At 46.2% G+C, this 22877-nt stretch overlaps 1 protein-coding gene across 20 annotated transcripts in view; it reads left to right on the forward strand.

Annotated features, from left to right (window-relative positions):
* Window positions 1-22877, forward strand: part of magi2a (membrane associated guanylate kinase, WW and PDZ domain containing 2a) — an 886652-nt gene that overhangs the window by 595881 nt on the left and 267894 nt on the right. For all 20 annotated transcript variants that reach the window (XM_038811518.1, XM_038811520.1, XM_038811516.1 and 17 more), the window contains one exon: window positions 17863-18093. In XM_038811518.1, the coding sequence (XP_038667446.1) occupies window positions 17863-18093 (231 nt within the window). The remainder of the gene's footprint in view (window positions 1-17862; window positions 18094-22877) is intronic.

Genomic DNA, 22877 nt, shown 5'->3' on the forward strand with positions numbered 1-22877 from the left:
ACAGAGAGGGTGAGTCAAAATAGGAGTTGCTGTGGTCTTCAGAGAGAGGAACCGGTTTTCTCTGTGAACTACCAGACAGGTTGCTGAGGAAAACCTATCCAGGGTTCAAAACAAGAGACCCACAATGATTTAAGGCCACTGGAAGATTTGCCCTGGCAAGGATTAGCAAAAGAAATGACTGGAGTAGGCCCAACTAGTAAAAGTTGATTCACGACTTCCGGTGGCGGCCATGGAGTGAGCTGTTGTACATTTGCCGGCTCCCGCTCAGGGTGGTATTTTTCATGCCCAAAAGGCAATTTTTTGATGGCAAGAGGTGCAGGAGTGCCTGTCAAAGATGTTATTCCTCAGGTGTAGCTTGTGGATGGATCCACAAGCAAGGAGTGGGGCGAGAAAAAAAGAGCTGCTGGAATGATAAGAAGGTGGAGGGCAAGGGGGCTGTTCTGCCCATCAGGGGTCAACAGGGTTCTGACGAAGGATCCGCAAGCGGGCAAGCCGCCAAGGGAGATGGTGGTGTGGTTGCACTGCTTTCTGAATAAGGAGAAGATGCACCTTGGAAGGGAACGGGTTGCGGGTGTATCAGGACTTGAGTGGAGAACTGGCGATGAGGAGGGCCGCGTCTAATCAGGTCAAGGCTGTCCTCATTATGAAGGGGGTGAAGTTCGGAGTACCCTACCTGGCACGCCTCTGGATGACTTTCCAGAAGGGTGAGTAGTATTTTGGCACACCAGAAGAGCCGATGGAGTTCATGAGGGACAATTTACTAGGAGCAGATGAGGACATTGAATTTTGGAGGAGTTTGTGAGAGTGTTTATTTGTTTTCCAAAAACAATTTCCCTTTGAAGTGTTTCTTTTGTTTTGATGGTGGGGTTTCTGGAGGACAGGCCTTTCAAGGGAGAGCATCAAGAGTGAGTACACATTTTGCTGATTTTTGGGGAAGTGTGGATGAAGGGAAATTTGGGGTGGGTACGAGGTTGGAGGCTTTGGACCACCATGCTAGCTGGGCGGGCTAGTTAACGGAGTGTAGTGGGGGGTTGTCAGGAAGTAGGGGCATGGGAGAGGGATGGGGAGGATTTCTGACGAGGATATGGTTGATGTGGCACAGTTGGAAAAGGATCGATAGTGAACATCCGAGGGTGGACCTGGAGGGTCACATGACACAGGCCAGCAGCTGGCCCAAAAAACGGGTATGGCTGATCGGCAAGGGAGGGTGACCTGGTTAGTCTGTGGAACGTGAGGGGGCTGAATGGGCAGGTCAAACGGTCAACTGTGTTCACGTACCTGAGGAGTCTGAAGACAGATGTGGCCTTTTTGTAGGAGACGCACTTAAAGATAGGGAACCAGACTGAATAAGCGGGTGGCGTTCAAGGTGGGGAACATTGTGGCAAATTCGGGAGGAAGGTTTGTAATAATGAGTGGGAAACTGGAGGGGATGCCGGTGGTCCTGGTAAAAGTTTGTGTCCCAAATTGGGATGATGCAAATTTCATGAGCAAGGGGCTGGGAAAGATTCCTGACTTGGACTCGCACTGGTTGATCATGGGGGACGGAATTTAACACGCTCGTTGAGCCAAGTTTGGACCGGTCAAGCCCGAGGTCAGTGAAGGTGTCGGCAGTGGTGAAGGAGCTGAAGGGGTTTATGGAGCACAGGTTTTGGGCGGGGGTGTGCGTGGACCCTTGGAGGTTTGGTAGGCCGAGGGTAAAGGAATTTTCATACTTCTCCCATGTGCACCTGGTGTACTCCCGGATTGATTTTTTCATGATGGAAAAGGCGTTGCTGGCGGGGGTGGTTGACTCACAGTATTTGGCAATTATGGTCTCTGACCACGTGTGCATTGGGTGGATTTGCCAGTGGACCGGGGCGGCGATCTAGTGCTCGCACTGGAGGTTGGATGTGGGGTAGGTTACAGATGAGGAGGTGTGTGATCAGGTGTGGGTTGCCATTCAGGGTTATGTGGAGCTAATTGATACATGGGAGTTCATGGCCGCCATGCTGTGGGAGGTACATAAGGCAGTGGGCAGAGGGGAGTTTATATCAATTTGGGCACAAAGTAAAAAGGCAGAGTGGGCGGAGATGGCAAGGCTGGTAGATGAGATCCAGATGGTGGATAGAAGATATTCAGAGACCCCGGAAGTGGACTGTTGAAGGAGAGGCAGAGTCTCCAGACAGAGTTCGGATTAATGTCCACGGGGAGGCGGTGAGGCAGCGACAGAGGGCCAGAGAGGCAGTATATGAATATGGTGAGAAGGCACTTAGGATGCTGGCCCACAAGTTGAGGAAGGAAGAGGCGGCGAGGGAGATTGACAGAGTAAAGGATGAGATGGTTTGGGTGGCATTGGACCCGGAGGGGGTGAATGGCATTTTGTAGGAGATTATATGAGTCGGAGCCCCCAGCCGGGCGGGGTGACAGGAGTTTTCCCAGGGTGGAGGAGGAGTAGGTGCAGGGATTGGGACCCTCAGTCGGGCTGAGGCTGGTGATGGAGAGTATGGGGCGATGCAGGGGAGATGTCAGTTAAAGTAGTGGGGACAGGTTTTAGATACCTGGGCATCCAGGTTATGGGCGCAGCTGCACAAGCTGAACTTGACCCTGTTGGTGGAACAGATGAAGGGAGACTTTAAGAGGTGGGATGTGCTGCCATCATTGCTGGTGGGACGGGTGCAGACAGTAAAAATGCTGGTGCTGCCAAGGTTTCTGTTTGTGTTTCAGAACCTCCAAATCTTTGTCCCGAAGGCATTCTTCAGAAAGGTCAGTGCGCTGATTTCTGGCTTTGTGTGAGCGGAGCAGGTCAGGAGGAATTTTCTGGAACGGCTGCGAGGTTGGGGGGGGAGGGGGCTTTCCTTGCCGAACATAATGAACTACTACTGGGCGGCAATCATTGAAATGGGGATTGGTGGAGGGATCGGCATGATGGCACATGGAGGCGGCTTCTTGTAGGGGAATGAGTGAGGGCATTGTTAACAGTGCCCCTGCCGTTTTCACCAGTCAGACACTCCATGAGCCCAGTGGTGGTGTCGGCCTTAGAGATGTCGGGGCAGTACGGACAGCATTTGAAATTGGAGGGTGCCTTGGTGTGGACACCGATTTGTGACAGCCAGAGGTTTGTGCCGGGGGCTGGATGCGAGGTTTTAGGGGTGGCGGCAGGCAGGGACTGAATAATTCGGCAATCTGTTTATAGAGGGCAGATCCGCAAAGCTGGAGGACCTGGAGGAAGAATATGAGTTGCCTCGGGAGAACGATTTTAGGTATCTGCAAGTCCGGGATTTTGTGAGGAATGAAGTGAAATCTTTTCCTGGGCTACCGCCCCTGTGGTTGCAGGATAAGGTATTCTCCAAGGAGAGATAGGGGAGGAGAAGCTGTCTGAGGTCTACAAGGAGCGGATTGATTGGGAGGGCATCTTGGTGGGGGATAGAAAGCGTAAGTGGGAGGAGGAGCTGGGAAGTGTGGTCGAGGCGGGGATGTGGGCTGAGGCCCTGTGGAGAGTGAATGCATCCTCGTTGTTTGCGAGGATAAGCCTCATTCAGTTTCAAGTGCTTCACGGGGCACATATGTCGGTAGCACGGATGAGCAGGTTTTTTCAGGGGTTAGAGGATAGGTGTGTGTGGTGCACAGAGAGGCCCACGAATCACATCCACAAGTTTTGAGCATATCCGAACCTGAGGGGAATCTGGCAGAAGATTGCGGACATAATGTCCGAGGTGCTGTGAATGAAGGTGGCCCTGAGTCCAGAGGTAGCAATATTTGGAGTTTCGGAAGACCCCTGAGTCCAGGAGAGAGGCCAATGTCTTGGCCTTGGCCTCGCTGATAGCCTTGGATGGAGGGACTTGAGCCACCGAAAGCAGGGGTTTAGCAGGGGTTTAACCTGGCAGAATTCCTGAGGCTGGAGAAAGTCAGGTTCGTCCTGAAGGGGTCGGTTGATGGGTTCGCTTGGAGGTGGAAGCCATTCATTGACTTCTTTAAGGAGAATTGAGGAGTCAATAAAGGCGGGGGGGAGGGGTAAGGAGTTTAAAATGGGGAAGAAGGATAGGAGAAGGGTCAATAGTGGGGGGTAGGGGGGAGTGGGTGTTGGTTATTTATAATGTTGTATGATTTTTCTTTGGCATTTGTTAGTTGCTGAGAAAATGCCTGAATAAAATATTTTTTAAAAAAAGAAAGTTGATTCACAAATTCTAAATGGAATGAGGGAGAGGACTTCCGCCAATCGCTAGAAATTACAACTCAGTGCAAAGTGAACCTGGAAGCTGGGAGTGACTTTATACTATTTTCTGAAAGGACTGAAATTCTGTGGAAAGCAGACTGTAATGTGCATATATGAAATATATATATGTGACATAGAATTCTTAGTTGTTTTAAGACATCAATAAGGATGATCTTTTCTATAGTTTAGAATTTACAAAGTAATGTTAAGTCATTGTTGATTGCAATTGGTTTGTTACAGTAAAAGAACTCAAACCTGAAATCGTGGGCCATTACTTTAAATTGACAACTAGGAATTCAAATCTCTTGCTAAAGCTATTTGTTTATATGGGGATCGCAACATAAATATTTGGAGCAGAAATAGGCAATTCAGCCCTCGAGCATGCTCCACCATTCAATGCTATCACGGCTGATCTCCTTATGAGCTCAGCTCCACTTTCCTGTGCGTTCTCCACATTCCTTCAACTCATTACTAATTAAAAATCTGTCTTCCCACCCTCCAACTGCGGCAGCAATTTGGCCTGACCAAAATGTCGGACAAGGCTCCCATCTGCAACAACCATAGGTTCACACCAGCACTGACTGGCGCCACCTTCAAAAGGTGGAGGCAGGACGGAGGGACACTGACAGTCAGGGACCTATACACGGACGACAGGATCGCAACACTGGAAGAACTGACAGAGAAATTTTGGCTAGCCATGGGGAACGAGCTACGGTGTCTGCAGCTCAAAAACTTCTTACGAAAGGAGACAAGGATGTACCCACAACCGCTACGACAGACACTACTGGAAGACCTACTGGACGCAAGTATCCTAGATAAAGGGAACTGTAGCTACATGTATGACCGACTGGTAGAAAGGGCCGACACCGTACTGGACGCAACAAGAAAGAAATGGGAGGATGACCTGGGGATTGAGATAGGGTGGGGACTCTGGAGCGAAGCACTGCATAGGGTCAACTCCACCTCCACGTGCGCAAGACTCAGCCTGATGCAACTAAAAGTGGTACATAGAGCCCACTTAACAAGAAACCGTATGAGTAGGTTCTTCCCGGAGGTGGAGGACAGATGTGAACGGTGCCAAAGAGGCCCAGCCAACCACGCCCATATGTTCTGGTCTTGCCCCAGACTTGTGGAGTACTGGACAGCCTTCTTTGAGGCTATGTCCAAAGTGGTGGGGGTGAGGGTGGAGCCATGCCCGATAGTGGCGGTCTTCGGGGTTTCAGACCAGCCAGATCTATTCCTGGGGAGGAGGGTGGATGCCCTGGCCTTTGCCTCCCTGAATCCTGTTTGGCTGGCGGTCAGCAGCACCACCCAGAGCTGCAGACTGGCTGTCCGACCTCTCAGAATCTCTCCAAATGGAGAAAATCAAATTCGCCATCTGAGGGTCAGACGACGGCTTCCACAGAACGTGGGAGCCATTCATGCAATTGTTCCGGGACCTGGCCAACGAACAAGAGGAAGAATAGTCGGGTGGCCAAGAATCAGGGGAAAATGGACGGAATCGGGAGAAGGTAGCCGGGGGGGAGGAGGGCTACGGGTTTGTTATGGGGGTTTGTTCTCAAGGTTTTATGCTTATTTCTTTTTCTTGTTAATTTCTTGTTTTTGTATTGGAGGGGAGGGGTTACTGTTTTTCTGTGTTGTGATAAAATTTGTTGTTGAAAACTTGAATAAACATTATTCCAAACAAAAAGGAAGGACAAAGCCGCAAGCGACAGTCTGATGGCAAGCTAAGGCCCAAAACCAAATTGTAAATAAATGCCTATAAACATGTGCCTCGGCCATATTGGGGAATGTAAAATATGTATGCCGGTTAAAGGGGGTGGCCACAGTTGTTATTATGAAGATGCTTGCCTGTAAATATACATGTTAATTTTTGCGTGTTTTTTTTCTAATAATTTGTAATTTGTTGGATATAAAATATGAAAACTCAATAAAAAACATTTTAAAAAAAACATTCCTCCTCGTTAAATTTACTCACTGTCCCTGCATCACCGCACTCTGGAGTTAGAAATTCCACAGATTCACAACTCTTTGAGAAGTAATTTGTCCTCATTTCAGTTTTAAATCTGTGACCTCTCGTTCTAGATTTCCCCACAAGAGGAAACATCCACTCTATGTTTACTTTATCAATACCTTTCATCATCTAAATACATCATTGAGATTTTCTCTAATTCTTCTAAATTTGACAGAGTGAGGGCCGAAACTCTTTTCATAAGATAAACCTTCCATCTCTCAAATCAATCTAGTGAACCTCCTCTAAACTGCCTCTGTTGCAACTACATCCCTCTTCAAATTCGGGGACCAAACCTGGACACAAGTGTGGTCTGACCAATGCCTTGTACAATTGTAGCAACACTTCCCTACTTATATACTCTATTCCTTTAGCTATAAAGATCAAAATTCTATTTACCCTCCTTATTACCTGCTGTACCTGCATACTAGTTTTCTGCAATACATGCACGAGGTCTCCCAGATCCTTCTGCACCAAAGTACTCTGATGTTTCTCCCCATATAGACAATAAGTTGTTTTTTTGTTTCTCTGACCAAAATGGATAACCTCACACTTAAACACATTAAACTCCTGCCAAATTTTGGCCCACTCACCTATCCTGTCTATATCCATTTGTAAATTTCTTATTTCCTCATTGCAACTTAATATCCCATCTTTTTTAGCGTCATCTGTAAATTTGGCTGTAGTACCTTCTAAACCTGCATCCAACTAATTAATATATATTGTAAATAGGTGGGTCCCAAGGACTGAACCCTGTGGCACCCCACTAGTTTTAACGTGCCAACCAGAAAATGAGTCATTAATCCCAAATCTCTGCCTTCTGTCAGTTAGCCAGCCTTCTCTCCCAAGCTAATAAATTACCCCTAATCCCATATGATCTTACCTTGTGTATTAATATTTTGTGCAGCACTTTATCAAATGCTTTCTGGAAATCCAGATATACTACATCTACAGGATCGCCTTATCCACTTGGCTTGTTTCATCTTTGATGAATTCTAGCAAATTTGCCAAACACTATTCACCCTTCGTAAAACCATGCTGACTCTGATGGATTGCATTTTGACTTTCTAAATGTCCTGTTATTACTTTCTTAATAATGGATTCTTACAATTTCCCAATGACAGATGTTAAACCAGCTGGTCTATAGTTTCCTACTTTCTGCTGCCCTCCCATTTTGAATAATGGCGTTCATTAACATTTTTTCCAATCCACTGGAACCTTTCCCGCATGCAAGGAATTTTGGAATATTATAACCAATGGATCTATTGTCTCTACCACCACTTCCCTTAAGACCCCTTCAGACTACAAAAGGGAGATAGATCACTTGGTTGCATCGTGTACCGAAAACAACCTCTCTCTAAATGCCGAAAAGACCGAGGAACTGATCATCGACTTCAGGAAGCGTAGCACGACACACACACCCATCTACATCAATGGCTCCGACATAAAGATGGTTGATAGCTTTACGTTCCTGGGGGTCACCATCACCAACAGTCTGTCCTGGTCCACTCACATTGATGCAACAGTCAAGAAAGCCCAACAATATCTCTACTTCCTACGGAAGCTAAAGAACTTCACCATGTCTGCATCAACTCTCAGAAACTTCCTCAGATATGCCATAGAGAGCATCCTATCCAACTGCATTACAGCTTGGTATGGAAAATGCTCAGGCCAAGATCGCAAGAAACCGCAGAGTGCGGAGAACTCAGCCCAACACATCACACAATCTGCCATCCTCCCATTGATTCTGTATACACCTCCTGCCTCAGAAATGTAAACAGCATTGTCAGAGACCCCTCACACCCAGGCTTTGCCCTCTTCCAAACCCTTCCATCAGGCAGAAGATACAGAAGGCTGATGACCTGCACATCCAGACATAGGACAGCTTCTTCCCCACAGCTACTAGACTCCTCGACGACTTCCCTTGGACTGATCTGTTCCCTGTAAGAACACTATACACAATGCCCTATGCTGCTCTTGTTTGGCCTTGTTCCGCACTGTAACCAATCACTATTTGTTGATGCACCACTGTCAATGTACTCTGTTGATTATTCTTTTGTCTACTATGTACGTACTGTGTATGTTCCCTTGGCCGCAGAAAAATACTTTTCACTGCACTTCAGTACATGTGACAATAAATATCAATCAATCAATCAGTCAACCCCAGGATGAGTAACTCCAGTTTTTATTTATATTCTTTGCCAAATTCATTTCAATGAAGTTAGATAACATAGTATTGATAACTTTTGATTGAAGTCTATTCTCTTTCATTACTAGATGGACATTGTATTCGATGTCTAACTTTCAAACTCACTTAGTTGAACTCTATTGCCAATTCTCACCGAGATCAATTAGAAAACCCAGCATACTGTCTCTTTGCCCAAACCCGTTGTAAATGTTACATGTATGCTGTGTGCAGCACTATAACATACCCATTGAAAATTGAAAAAAGTTAATTAGTTTGAACTGTTTCTCATCCAAGCCACTCATCACGTGGACTGCAGCGTTTCAACAACACAGCTCACCACAACCTTCTCAAAGGCAGTTAAGAATAGACAATAAATGTTGGCCTGGCCAGTGTCGCCCACATCTCATGAATGGATAAAAGAAAATTTGTGCTGAGCATGTACCTTATCAGCATAATCAGGAGGCATCATTTGTGGCTGTAAAAGTGACCACAACTTGCATAGATGTAGTACCTTTAAGATAATGAATGCCTCAGATGCTTCACAAATAGGTGGTCATAATGACACACAGACGTTCTGAAGATGAACTTCAAGTATTTCCATTGAATAAAAATGTATACATTTATTGAGCTTATCAAGTACTGAATACGGCACTGGCAATTCCTCAAGGGTACTATCTTGTGCAGGATTAGTATAAAACTAGGAGGCTCTTAGGCCCAGATTTCCACTACCAAGGGTGGTAGCCCACGTTGGGAAATTTTTGGCTCATCACACCCACCTCAGTAGCAAGTTCTCAAATGGTGGTATCTTCGCTTGGTGGGTGGGTTAGAGTTGGGTCTTCCATCTATGGAATCAGATCAGGCACAGTCCATTGCCGAATCAGTCTAGTTAAACTGGGTTCAGTGGTTAAATAGCATTTGTTGGTTCAGCACATAGTGTATTCCAGATGAATGAGCATGAAGGAACCATGAACTATCATGGAAGATATGAAGGGTCATTAGGGAAGGCTGGGAGCCATGCGTTAGCATTGATTTGGCATGGATAAGACCTTTTGAACTTGCCTTCCCGAATTCAGATGATGTTTCTCATCTCCTTTGAGATCGGTCAACCAGGAGACGTGGAGAACGTGATCTGACTCCTGGCCGGTTGGGGGTGTTGAATGCAAGCTCACCACACAAAATTATCTTACGTCAGCGAAAATTCAGGGCGCCAGGAACCCTAGAATTGGGTTGCGTCCACCATTTGTAATGGCTGGAGAGCCCCTTAACACTGCGAAAATCCAGGCCTTAGATTTGTGTCATAAAGTAAGTTGCATTGGGGTTGATTCAATGTAATGGGATCTGAAATAAGTGATAGCATTCCGATTTATTTCTTCCCTGTGAATGTTTTTCATGATGTTTGAGATTCAAGGCTCAAAATAACTGTAGATTGATCATTTCAAGTCAAGTAAATCTTCTCTAAAAACACAATTGGATCAAAATTATATCCAACATATCAGCATAATCACAGATAGGAATCAAAATTTTGTGCCATTTCACCAATGTTTCCAGCAGAAACTAATATAAAGGCGATCACGTCACCCTGTAGGGAGGCTCCGAGTTAGCTTCCAGCGTTCCCTCCTCCCAGTCGGTGATCGTAGTGCCCAGGGGGTCACTTCGGATGGAAGGGCAGCTGGATTGAGCTCCAGAGGCTCCTGCGTCATCTGGCTGTGCCAGCCCTGGCAACTCCCCATTGTCTACACCAAGGTGTCGATGCCCTCAGCGATGGTTCTCTGTGATCAGACGGTGCTCCGTAGTGTATCGCCAATATCCACCTGCATCTGGGATACAGTCTTCAGCGACGGGACATGCTCTGGAGTACCTCGGCAACGCACCTGAGACTGGGACATGCTGCACAGCAGCCTGGCATGGTCAAGCTGAGATTGGGACATATCCCCTAGCGACTGGGACTTGCTCTGGAGTGCTTTGGTAATTTCCACCTGAGTCTGGGACATGCTCCGAAGAGCCTTGGCAATGTCCACCTGCATCAGGAACAAATCCTCCAGCGACTCGGACATGGTGTCGAGGTGCTCGGTCATGGCCTTCACTGACTGAGCAGTGCCTTGGACACCACCACTCATGCTCCTGTCGTCATGCTCTAGATTTTCCACTGCGGTCGCCACCCCAGCAGTGTTGGCCTCAGTGCCATGCATTGCGGGCGCAGTCTCCTCCACAGTCGCCTTTGGATCACCTCCAATCGGCGATGGACATGCTGGAGTGTCGCTGACATCCCCCTCTGAATTTCATGGCCGTATCCTGGAACTGCACCAGCTCCAGGATAAGCTGATCCAGAGGCCCGACATCTGACTGGGACGCAGCTGGGTCCCGGGATCCAGCAGACCTCCAACTGCTGCCTCCCCTGGATGTTCTTGCCTCCACCTGATCAGCATCAGAAACTGTGTGGTGCTCATCAGATTGTGCCCCAGAGGCCTGGATGGTGGTCCTCCTGATCACACTTCCTGAGCTGACGGCCGCTGCCACTGCCTCCCAGGCAGCATTGGCTAGCCTGTGGCGGACCCTCCGACTTACTTGTGGGAACAGGGGGCGGGATTCTCCGAGCCTCCACGCCTAAATCGCGATCGACCCGGAGGGCGAAGAATGGGCTCTGATGCCGAAATCCGGCAATGCCGTTCCCGCAATTCTCCGGTCCCTGGAGAATCGCCGTGAATCACGCAGGAGTGGTCTAAGCACCGGCAGTAGGGGGCCATTGACAGGCCCCTGCAGCAATTCTCTGAAGACAACTGGCCGAGTTCCCGATGGCGTAATTCTAACCACGTTCTGCCTGTCGGGAACGGCTGGTGGCGGCTGCGGACTCAGTCCGCGGTCGCCCTGGTGGGGGATCATTCACCAGGGGGCCTCACAGACAGCCAGGCAACAATCGGGCGACACTGATCTGTGGGCGCGCACGATCTCGGGGAGAACTACATTCTTGGTGCCGCTCAGCAGGCTGAGTCCGCCATGTCGCACGGGGAGGGTTGCCAACGTGCACATGCACGGACTCCTGACTGGAAGTGCAGGGCCCCGTATCCACAGCCAGAGCTGCGAGAAGCACCCCGGGGCCCTGCCAGCCCCTTGCAGGTTGGAGAATCACTCTGGACTTACTTAAAGAAAGTCCAGAGTGAAACGCCCGTTTTTTGACGCTGGCGATGGGACATAGCCCTATTATTGGAGAATCCCGCCCCAGGTATCCAATCTGGACTCCACTGCGTTCATCAGTCTGACAAGCTCAGCATTTCTGAAATGTGTAGCTGGTCTGTACGGTGGCATGGCTGCATGCGGCCTGGGATTTGCTCTGCGGTATCAGATTAAGAGCTGCTTCCCCTCGGTAGCAGGGAGCTGCCAAGCACGGTTCCGGCGAATCACAGTCTTTTCATGCATGAAGCTCGTGGGGCATCATTAAGTGCCCTAATTAACAGTAGATACCGTAATGGATCGGCAGGTCAACTGTCAGGAACAACTGGCTCTTGCCCCCTCGCTACCACACTTAGAAAATGTTCCATTAGATCACGCCTGAGAACGGTAGGATGAAATGTTTGGACTTTTGTACAACATTTTTTGTACTGTTTGCATCAGTCTCGTCTCAATCGTCAGCAGTGTGATGGTGGTCCAACAGTACTATCAAACAGGACTTACTCAGAAGTAACCTGCTCACAAACTCTCAGCTTGCGCTCTGCCAGGGCCACTCAATGTTTGCAAGATTTGCTGTAATATGACAGTCGTGGGGTGATCAGTTTCATTCTTTAATCTATCCTTTATTATTGGCATTTAGTTGTTATGGCTGAAATCCAAATATAAATTACTCCTTTAAAGATTTAGAATGTAGTAATCTAACCTAAAAAGGGACATTTCAAAGATTTGAACCAATATAATTTATACCAGGAAATCACCTTCTGCCAACAAAACAATCAGGATCTACTGAAAAAAGAAACAAGTCAAGGGAGGCTTGAAAGGTTAGATCCTAAAATTGTTTTGCAGCCTCCTAGGCTATATGGGCCTCGGGGCTTTCTTGTTGCTGTTTTCTGACAACTATCGGCAGTCCCCACCAGACCTCTCTTAGCCCAAACCAGATTGTTCATAACCTTACTGGTTATTTGCTCCCACAGTCTCTCCATCACTAAGACTTTTACCTTCTTAATATCACCTATCTCCACCCCTTGCTGAGAAATCTGCTATCAAAGTCCTTTTTATCATATCTTTGTCACCTATTCACTGTGTAAACTACCTAATTGAATCGCTGCTGCGCACATCCTATCATACCTCAAGTCCTGTTTGTCTCAATATGCTGTGTACGCTGTCTCAAAACTAGGAAATGTGAGACCACCAGTGAAGTAATTCTCCAGTTGCTTATCTATATTTGTTTATTTATTTAATAGCAGTACATATGCTCTCACAATGCGTAATCCAGATCTGAATACTTTTATTGGATCATTCAAATTTCTGAACACTGCATTGTTCTTTGAAAATAGGCAACAGGTTTAGATAAAGGATCTGGATCGGCGCAGGCTGGGAGGGCCCAAGGGCTGTAATTTTCTTTGTTCTTTGTATTCACCCTGTGCCCGGAACTCCACAGCCGTGCCTGGGAGACCTCACCAGGGCACCATTTAATGCTGGTCTATACAAACGTGGACCAGGCATAATGGCGCCTGGGGGATCTCTCTGGTCATTCGAGACCCCGTGATCGGGGACAAGATATGGTGGTACGCTGACACTCTGCCTGGCACCTGAGTACCCTGACACTCTGCCTGGCACCCAGGCAGTTCTACCTGGGCACTGCCAGGATGTCTGGGTGGCACTGCCAAGATGCCAGACTGACCGTGTCAGGGTGCCAGCTTGGCACTGCCACGTTTCGGGCCAGGGTGGAGAGGGGTGAGGAGGGGCTCCAAAGGGCTTCCCCAAGGTTGGTGAGGGTAGATCAATAAAGCTGAGGGACGGGGAGGAAAGAATGGGGCAGCCAGTCAAATGGCACCCCAATCTGCAAACAGCCGTTCTGCACTACAGAGAGCTGTTTCTGCTGGTAAGATCAGCTTGCCAGGAGGAAATCACTCTAAAATGAATAGCGGGGTGTATCTTAGCACTGCAGCACCATGTAAACCCGCTAAAGGCATCCGAAAGTGGACTTAGTTTAAGGGCCGCTGAATTGCGCCCCTAGTCACGTTACACAGATCTTATTTTCAAAATGCTGTAATGATCGAAGAATATTGAGTTAATAAGAATCCTTTATATTCATGTTATTTTTGCATCAGAACTTCTTTTGACGAATTTGCACTCAAGTCTCTTTCAAAAGTTTTGAGACTCTCTTCAATGTTCTGTGCTTGTATTTGTGCCAGCTCACAAAATGTTGTAGTTAGGTGAATCCACTCCTTACCTCTTCAACTCAAATTCCAGAGACCTACCCGAACCTGGCTGGGGTTATAAATGATCAAGGTTCACAACAAACTATTTTTTTACTGTTTATTGTTATACGTCTCTTATACACACTGATTCATGATCTTTATTCTCATAAGTTGGCTTACATTAACACTGCAATGAAGTTACTGTGAAAAGCCCCCAGTCGCCACATTCCGGCGCCCGTTCGGGTACACAGAGAGAGAATTCAGAATGTCCGAATTACCTAACAGCGCGTCTTTCAGGACTTGTGGGAGCAAACTAGAGCACCCGGAGGAAACCCACCCAGACACAGGGAGAACGTGCAGACTCCACACAGACAGTGACCCAAGCCGGGAATTGAACCTGGAACCCTGACACTGTGAAGCAACAGTGCTAACCACCTTGCTGCCGTGCCGACCAAAACTATGTTTGCATTGGCCAGATGTAATGTTTACTTTAATTTCAGACAGTATTCACATACGCTGTTCTCCAATTCCATTCAGTTTCAAATAATACCCACGTATGGGGCTGCCTGTTGCACTCCCCTGCTGTAAGGAAGAGGGGGGAGAAGAGGGCATATAAAATTCAGCAGGTGGTCTTCCTGCCTACCCGCAAATATCCCTGTCTCTCAAATGTTGCTGCGTTGGTGCGGGGTGTGCCTCCACCCTTGAGCCTATTGAGACCCTTAAGTGGCCAATTAATGCTCACTTAAGAGCCTCTTCCTTCCCTCAGCAGTATTTCACTCATTGGGGCTCCATTCTATGCAGGAAGCCTGAAAACCTAGGTTTTAGGCCAAGGGGGCTGGGGTTGACTTTTACAGGTCCCCTGGACCCATCGGAGGCCCCCCTGCATTCCCCCCCGCCACCCCCCCCCCCCCTCTCCACGACCTCAACAAGGTCATCGTCACCTTCAAATCTCCAACCTTGAATCTCTTCCCCTTACTGAGACCCTCAACTGCAGAATTACCTGGGTTCCTTGGTATGGTGGGACTGCCCGTAGTTCCAGTAGAGGCCACCACTTTTGACTGGTGCTGCTAGGACTACAGACCTGCTGGCCATCTGATTTTTGGGCCATCTCGCTGAAGATAGGGGTGGAAGTCTTGCTTTAAAGCAATTAATGCTGGTCCGGGCATTAAATTGCTGCAGGCAAGCTTTCAGAATCCCCCCCCCCCCCCCCCCCCACTCCCAAAGCTTACCTAAGAGTATTTAGCCTAGAGGTTGTGGGCAACAGCACCCCTGGAAGTATCGCGCATGCTGTCCTCTTTAACTCTTTAATTACAAACAGTATCCACATGTGCTATTCCCTTTAATTTCAAACACTACTCAGCATAGAGATCACTAAGAGGGTAATGTTCCCATCTGAGCAGATGATCTAAGTTTTGCAAGCAGGTTTGCTGATTTTGAGTCTGTTCGTGCGTGTTCTCAGACTTTTGTATCTCCTGCCCGGTGGAAGTAGTTGGAAGATTGAGTAAGTTGGAAGAGTGAGTAAGCCGGGTGGGATACGTCTTTGATTATGCTGCCCGCTTTCCCCAGGCAGCGGGAGGTGTAGATGGAGTCAGTGGATGGGAGGCAGGTCTGTGTGATGGACTGGGCTCAGTTCACGACTCTCTGAAGTTTCTTGCGGTCTTGGGCCGAGCAGTTGCCATACCAGGCTGTGATGCAGCCAGATAGGATGCTTTCTATGGTGCATCTGTAAAAGTTGGTAAGAGTTAATGTGGACCTTCCAAATTTCCTTAGTTTCCTGAGGAAGTATAGGCGCTGTTGTACTTTCTTGGTGGTAGCGTCATCGTGGGTGGACCAGCACATTTTGGTGATGTGTGCCCCTAGGAATTTGAAACTGCTAACCATCTCCACCTCGGCCCCGTTGATGCTGACAGGGGTGTGTACAGTACTTTACTTCCTGAAGTCAATGACCAGCTCTTTCGTTTTGCTGGCATTGAGGGTTAGATTGTTGTCGCTGCACCACTCCACTAGGTTCTCTATCACCCTCCTGTATTCAGACTCGTCGTTATTCAAGATCCGGCCCGCTATGATCGTATCATCAGCAAACTTGTAGATTGAGTTGGAACCAAATTTTGCCACACAGTCGTGTGTGTACAGGGAGTATAGTAGGGGGCTAAGTACGCAGCCTTGTGGAGCCTGGTACTGAGGACTATTGTGGAGGAGGTGTTGTTTATTCTTACTGATTATGGTCTGTAGGGTCAGAAAGTCGAGGATATGGCAGTAACAATATTGATATTTTTAACAATAATAATAATTATTATTATAAATTCCTGACGTAACCTCAACCACTGCCCTCCCCTTAGTCCCAACTCACTATGAAAGTTTACCAGCACCCCCAATACCCATGCAGGGTGCCCCGAGTCGGTTTGATGAAGGTAAGCATGCCTTTTGCCTTCATGACTACCATCTCCACCTGCGTTGCCACTCTCAGTGACCTGTGGACCTGTACACCCAGATCCCGCTGCCTGTCAATACTCTTAAGGGTTCTGCCATTCACTATATATTTCCCACCTGTATTAGACCTTCCAAAATGCATTACCTCACATTTGTCCAGATCCTATGTTCTCCCCCCGGAGCTGAATTGCACCAGTTTTACGATCCCCTTGCGTTTGTGAAGCAGGATGCAATTCAGTGTTCCACGGCATGCAAATTTATGCGGGCGGCCTGATAGCAAGATTCCAAAGCTTCCTTGTATAAACAGAAGCACCAAATTTAATGCTTAAGCTGAACCAACTGTGCTGGTGTTCTCCTGTGTTTTTCTGTATTCATATATGGAGAAGCATTTATGCTGTACTGTACCAGTTTTGAGAGTTTGCTGCGTTGTTTGTAAAATTATGAAACTCTAATAAAAATATACTTTTACAAAAAGAATAAAACCTAGGAGAACCTAGCGATTCTCCGCTCCCCACGCCGGGTGGGAGAATCGCGGGAGGGCCGGGCGACTCACAACACGCCGTCCTGGCACCCCCCGCGATTCTCCCACCCACCCGCTCGGATGAATCGCCGCTCGCCGTTTTTCATGGCAACCGGCGATTCTCCGGCCCGGATGAGCCGAGCGGCCTGACGTTCCTGACTGGTTCATGACAGCAGCAGCCACACCTCGTCGCTGCTATCGTGAACATGGGCGCCAAATGCTCGTTTGTGGCTGGTGGAGGGCGGAGAGGGGAGTGAGCACCACGGCCGTGCTCGGGAGAGGACTGGCCCGCGATCGGTGCCCACCGATCGTTGGGCCGGCGTCTCCAAGCGACGCACTCTTTTCCCTCCGCCGCCCCGCAAGATCAAGCCGCCACGTCTTATGGGGCAGCGGAGGGGAAGACGGCAACCGCACATGTGCGGGTTGAAGCCGTCAGCCATCGTGACGTCAGCCGCGCATGCGCGGGTTGGAGCCGGCCAACCTGCGCATGCACGGCTGATGTCACTTAGGTGCCGCCGTCGCGTCATTATCGGCGCGCCGCCTTGACGCAAGCGTCAAGGCCCGGCAGCCGAGATTTACGGAGCGCCGCTCCTAGCCCCCTGGGGGGGGGGGGTGAATAGGGTGCGAGGAGCGGCCTCCGAGGCCGTCGTGAAACGAGGCCTTCCCGATTCCAAGCGGGAGCGGAGAATTCCGCCCAGGGTTTATTGTAAGTCTTGCCTCAAGCTCATTAAAGGCTCAATGGCCATTAAATTGCAATGGGGCAAGTTGGCCAATTGTAAATAGGCTCGTGCCCCTGACTTTTATGCCAGGCGTAAAATTCAACCTTCAGTAAATGCATTAAAACACTTATCAATTTCTCCCAATTTATCAGTCTCAGAATGTGAATAACCGCAGAATAATGAATTTCTGATGAATAATTTGTTCTTAGTAAGGCTCTTATTAAAAAAATACTTTTCTTCAGAGAAATATGCTGTGTTAAATTAATTATCATCAGTCCAGTAAAAAATTTGCTTGGAAATAGATGCATTAGTTGTAATACCAATTTTACTAGGAATTCTAATTTCTATTGATTTCATATTATAGATGTTTGACATATGTATCCACATCTTTGAAGCGTTATGTTAACTCGGAATTCACTATTGTCATTTGCAGACAATTACTATGGCACTCCAAAGCCCCCAGCAGAACCAACTCCAGTGCTGCTAAATGTGACTGATCAAATTCTGCCTGGTGCTCGACCAAGTTCTGAGGGCAAAAGGAAAAGAAACAAGTCAGTAAGTAACATGGAGAAAGCTGGAATTGCTCCTCCTGAAGAAGAGGAAGAAGAAGAAGAGGAAGAAGAGAGGCCTATCGTCAATGGAAATGGAACCACAGTAACACCGGGTATGTATAGCAATGGAAGCAAAATATTAAGCAGGGACATTATTGTTTTCTCCTATGACAGACAGGGGCTGACTTTGAGACTTCTGAGGATTCATTGTACTGATATATATTACATGAGATAAAGGGCCAGAATTTGCTGTGAGCACCATTCATTCAACCTACACTTGCCCGTAGGTAGACATTCCATGGAGTGTTGGACAGAAAGTTGCTTCCTGCAGGACATGCATATTGCGTGGTATCCTCTGAAGAGGATCTGCGGCCTGTTTGAACAGGATATAAGCAACTGTGCATCTCCTTAACTAATCAAATTGAAGAATCATGAATGAGCGTCACGGAGTCTGAACCTGGAAGTGTAAATTAGAACAGTGAATTCAGTGTGAAATCAAGTACAGATAGGGAACTGAAAGAGAGAAAGAAAGATTGGATTAACATGGAGAGGTGAAAGAAAGAAAGGAAGTTACTTAAATTTATTTTTCCTATATTTAAATCTCCAAGAGCAATTAAAATTTGCAGGAATGTGAGTGCATGCTTTTCAGTGTCAGCAAGATGTTTGGAAATGTTTAAGTCTTAGTACAACATTAAATGGGTACTTTGATGCAAATGGCTTAACATTTTGTAGCTTGCTTATCCAAAACTGCAATGTCAGTAAAGGAACGTCTTGCCAATCAATAAGTTTGAAAGAAGAACCAGATGGTGAGATGTCGTTTTCACACAATGTATTGCTTTTGAAAACTCACTATTATTCTTAGAATTCCCCCTATACCAAAAAGGGCCGACATTCGAAATGGTGAACAGGGAGTCTCACTCCCTAACACCGATGCAGGCTTTGGTGGGTGCTATTCAGGTCAAACTATATTTTCAAGTTATCCCCCGGTATAACCCATACCTTCACCAAAGATTTTATCTACTTACCACTTAGTAGCATCGATGTCCTGGGTCCTGCATTGCTAAGTAAGTAAAGTAGACTTTAGGAATAACCACTATTTCAGGTTAAATTAAGTTATTTTGGTATTATATTTTTTCTTTTAAAAGCTGCAAACACTTTCTTTCAGAAAGGTAAAAAGATCTTGCTTCTGGATCCTTCTGGTTGGTTAAAGGGACCATCAGACCCACCTTGACAATCAATCTTCTTTAAAGTCTGGTCGTCTTAAGATGTATTCGCTGGTTAGCTCTGTTGCTGTGTCTTGTCGATCCCATGTACTGAGCTATAAGAGCTGGCTCTGCTAGCTATCTCTTAGCTGACTCTGACTCCTGTTTAAAATCTAGTCTTCCTTAGATGTATAGCTGTTTAAGCTCAGCTACTTGTCTTGTCTTTCCCATGACCGAGCTGTGAGAGCTGAATATGCTTCTCTCCTCTCTCCTCTCTCCCGAGTTCTGCTTCTGCTCTCTGGGTTTATATTCTCTTTCTTACAGTTATTCAATTTTTATGACCTTATTGTCAATTAACTTATTTCACTTTGATTGTAAAAAGTATCTTTGATCTAAACATTCTAATACAACTAAGTATTCATTTTGGGCATGCCCTCAGCTCTCAGATCTGATTACATTGTCTTTTGTGATGTTCAAAGTTCCTTTGTGATATTCAAAATGCTTTGGTTTCAAGAGGTGTTACTTTTAATTCCTGTGACTTCAATAGTTTAATTTTCCAAATGTCCCCAGCTCATAACTTTGCCTTTGATTTTGACTTTAAATTATGTTTCTCGTAGACAGGTTGTCTCCAATTTTCTTTAATTTACCTGATATTAGCAAAATTTCACACTTAAAATTGTTAGCAAATTCAATTGAACCTCATCCTTTCCTTTCCAGCTGTTTACTAAGAGAGTTAATTTCAATGAAGGTGTGAAACCTTTGCTTTTAGCTGTATGCTAAAATTTCACTTGGTTATGACTTGAAAGACCTGCCTGTTTTAAACATTCGTCACCTAATTCAATTGAAACTTTCATCCATGCTTTTCCAGATGCTTCCTAAGATAGTTACTTTCAATGAAGGTGTGAGCCATTGTTTTAGCTTAATACAAGAATCCTGTGTGTTTGCTAAGCCTGCTTGAGAGAAAGAATCTGCATTTTATAATCCTACTCTTTGCAGCTGCTTTTAACCCTTCATGGGATCTTTTTCTGTATCCTCTCAGGTTTCCCTCAGACCAGATATTGCCAGACTTCCATGTTTCAAATGACACATTTTTCTGTATTTTCAATTACAGTATGGAGGAGCTGCTTATCCAGGAGAGCAACTTCTGTATTTTCACATTTAGTTGCACATGTGCATTCACTGGACGTTGTTGCCCAACTTGCTGATAAAAAAAACTGAATGCCATTAGCCTCAACTTTATTTTCACATCACAATCTTGCCTCTTAAGTTAACTTGGAAATAGAGCCCTACAGGTTAGAAATTATTTTAATCCAGTAGTAGAAGTGCTTTGTCAAATACTAGATTCATTTCACAATTGGATGTGGTAAAAAAAATTCTGTTTGTCTTCATTCTCCCCAGTAAACAATTTGTCTCCTCAATCATATAGAGGCTTTTCCGTGCTTTCAGTAGTTTCCATTTCTTGTTTTTTTTTATTTTGTCAGATTGATGTCTGGGAACAGGTATTCATTGAGACTGAAGACAAAACTTGTATTTGTGGTTTTGGGCTAGTTACCTTACTTTTATTTAATTATTTTAAAGAGAATAACATTGGGCGGGATTCTCCGTCCTGCCGGCAGCGGGATTCTCCGTCCCGCCAACCGACCAATGAGGTTTCCCATTATGGGCAGCCTCACGCCATCGGGAAAGCTCTGGGCGTGAATGTGCTGCCGTTGCAACGGAGAATCCCGACAGCGGAGAATCCTGCCCATTATATTTGCACAAATAGTAATTTGGATGCATTACAAATATTTTCCTGAAGTAAGCTGAATTTTACAAAATTGTTTCAGTTTTAAAAGAGCATTCCTTCATGGATCTGTTGAAATAAAGGGAAATAGACATGTGTTTTGTTGAATAATACATTCAATAACTTGCTGGTGTGCCAAATCCTCAGGCCAGCGTTATTTCTGTGTGCAGAGAAATTCACCTCATAACCATGAGTGCGAACATTTTCTTCCTCCACTTACCTGCTGACATTGTTAACAAATGTCCCATTAAAATTGTTCCCAGGTGGGAAATACTATTCAAATTACTTGAGTGCAACAGTGTTTTGTAGCCTGATGCTCTACGTAATTATTCTAACTTAAATCATAAATCAATATTGCATGACATACTACTTAAACAGACCGAATGAATGACCCTGAAAGATGGTTTGAGCAAACTTCATTTCAGTACACTTATGCATATTTAGTATAGAAGCATCACAAACCTTCAGGAATAAATCCTGGCTATTCCAATTTCTTGTCTTTTCCCAATCCCCCATTGAAACAAGAATTGATGCAGTGGCTGAAGCAATCTTAAGTAAACAGTTTCTCCACAGTGTACTTGAATGATAATAGTATAACAAGAGCTCCATCTGTGCTGCTTTACTCAGAATGGAATATCTGGCATTGTTGGCTACAAGTTTTTTTAAAAGCTATAAATATAGTAATACAGTAACGGTATGATGTGATTTGAATGGCAGACTAGTCATGCCATACTTAGGTGCATTAATATGTAAAGTGTTAGGTGTGTGGCCAAACCCAAATTTCAAAACATATTGAACTCTCACTTTCAACTATATTGAACAAAGAATGAGAATATGTGGCGAATGAAGTTCCTCTGTTCAAGAAAGGGATTAGGAATGACCCTGGTAATTATAGGCCGGTTAGTCTTACTTCGGTGGTCGGTAAGTTAATGGAAAAGGTCCTGAAGGACAGGATTTATGACCATTTGGAAAGATGCAGCTTAATCCGGGGTAGTCAACACGGATTCGTGAAGGGTAAGTCAACGAGAGCAGAAAGATTGTCAGAAGGCTAAAATCCCGTTTCAAGCAGGAAGCGATCCTCCCCTTGTCCCGTCAGTCGCGGGCCGCATTTCCTACCACTCAATGTTAGTAACCTCATTATAATAAATTAGCATATCATTATTGGGCCCAAACGCTGCAATCAAACCCGTTGTCCAAAGCAGTGTGATGTCAGAATGGCATGATGTACAACTGGTCTCAAAAGGCTGCACCTGGTGAGCAGAACTCTGTGGGAGCTTGGAAGTGCAACACTTAGAAGGGAGAGTGTAGTGCCAGGGTGATGCCAAGGTAATGCCAGAGTGGTGTCAGTTTCATGCCAGGATTATTCTAAGATGTTGCCAGGGGTGCACCTGAATGAAGAATGTTTCTTGGTGTGCTTGCTGTGCGCTGGAGCAGTTTTAAAAAATGGTGTGCAAATCATCAAAGCTTTGAGTTATTGGCAGACAGGACAAATCAGAGGCCGCCCACCAGCAATATATTGTGGCACCCCTGTTTGCTTCCTTTTTCTTCAAAATCCCGCACTATATGGCATAAAAAGCTACTTCAGCCTTCTCGCCACTTTTCACGATTGCCATCAGCCTTTGCCGATATCGTAGAAAAATTGTTCATAGTTTCAACCCTTATCAATGGGCATCTTGGCACTGAAGCGAAATGGTTGAATCAACATTTCATTAATAGAAAGGTCAAATAATGTGACAGTTTCAGCAGATGCCATCGGCTGAATTCTTCGTCCCGCCACAGCAGATTTCTGGTTCTGCACGCCGGTGGGATACTCCATTTCACCGGCTGGTTATTGGGGTTTCCCATTGTGGGGCAGCCCCACGCTGTCGGGAAACCCCCGGGCAGCCAGCAAAACAGAGCATCCCATCGGCAG

Source organism: Scyliorhinus canicula, chromosome 11 (assembly GCF_902713615.1).
Source record: "Scyliorhinus canicula chromosome 11, sScyCan1.1, whole genome shotgun sequence".
Classification (NCBI taxonomy): Eukaryota; Metazoa; Chordata; class Chondrichthyes; order Carcharhiniformes; family Scyliorhinidae; genus Scyliorhinus; species Scyliorhinus canicula.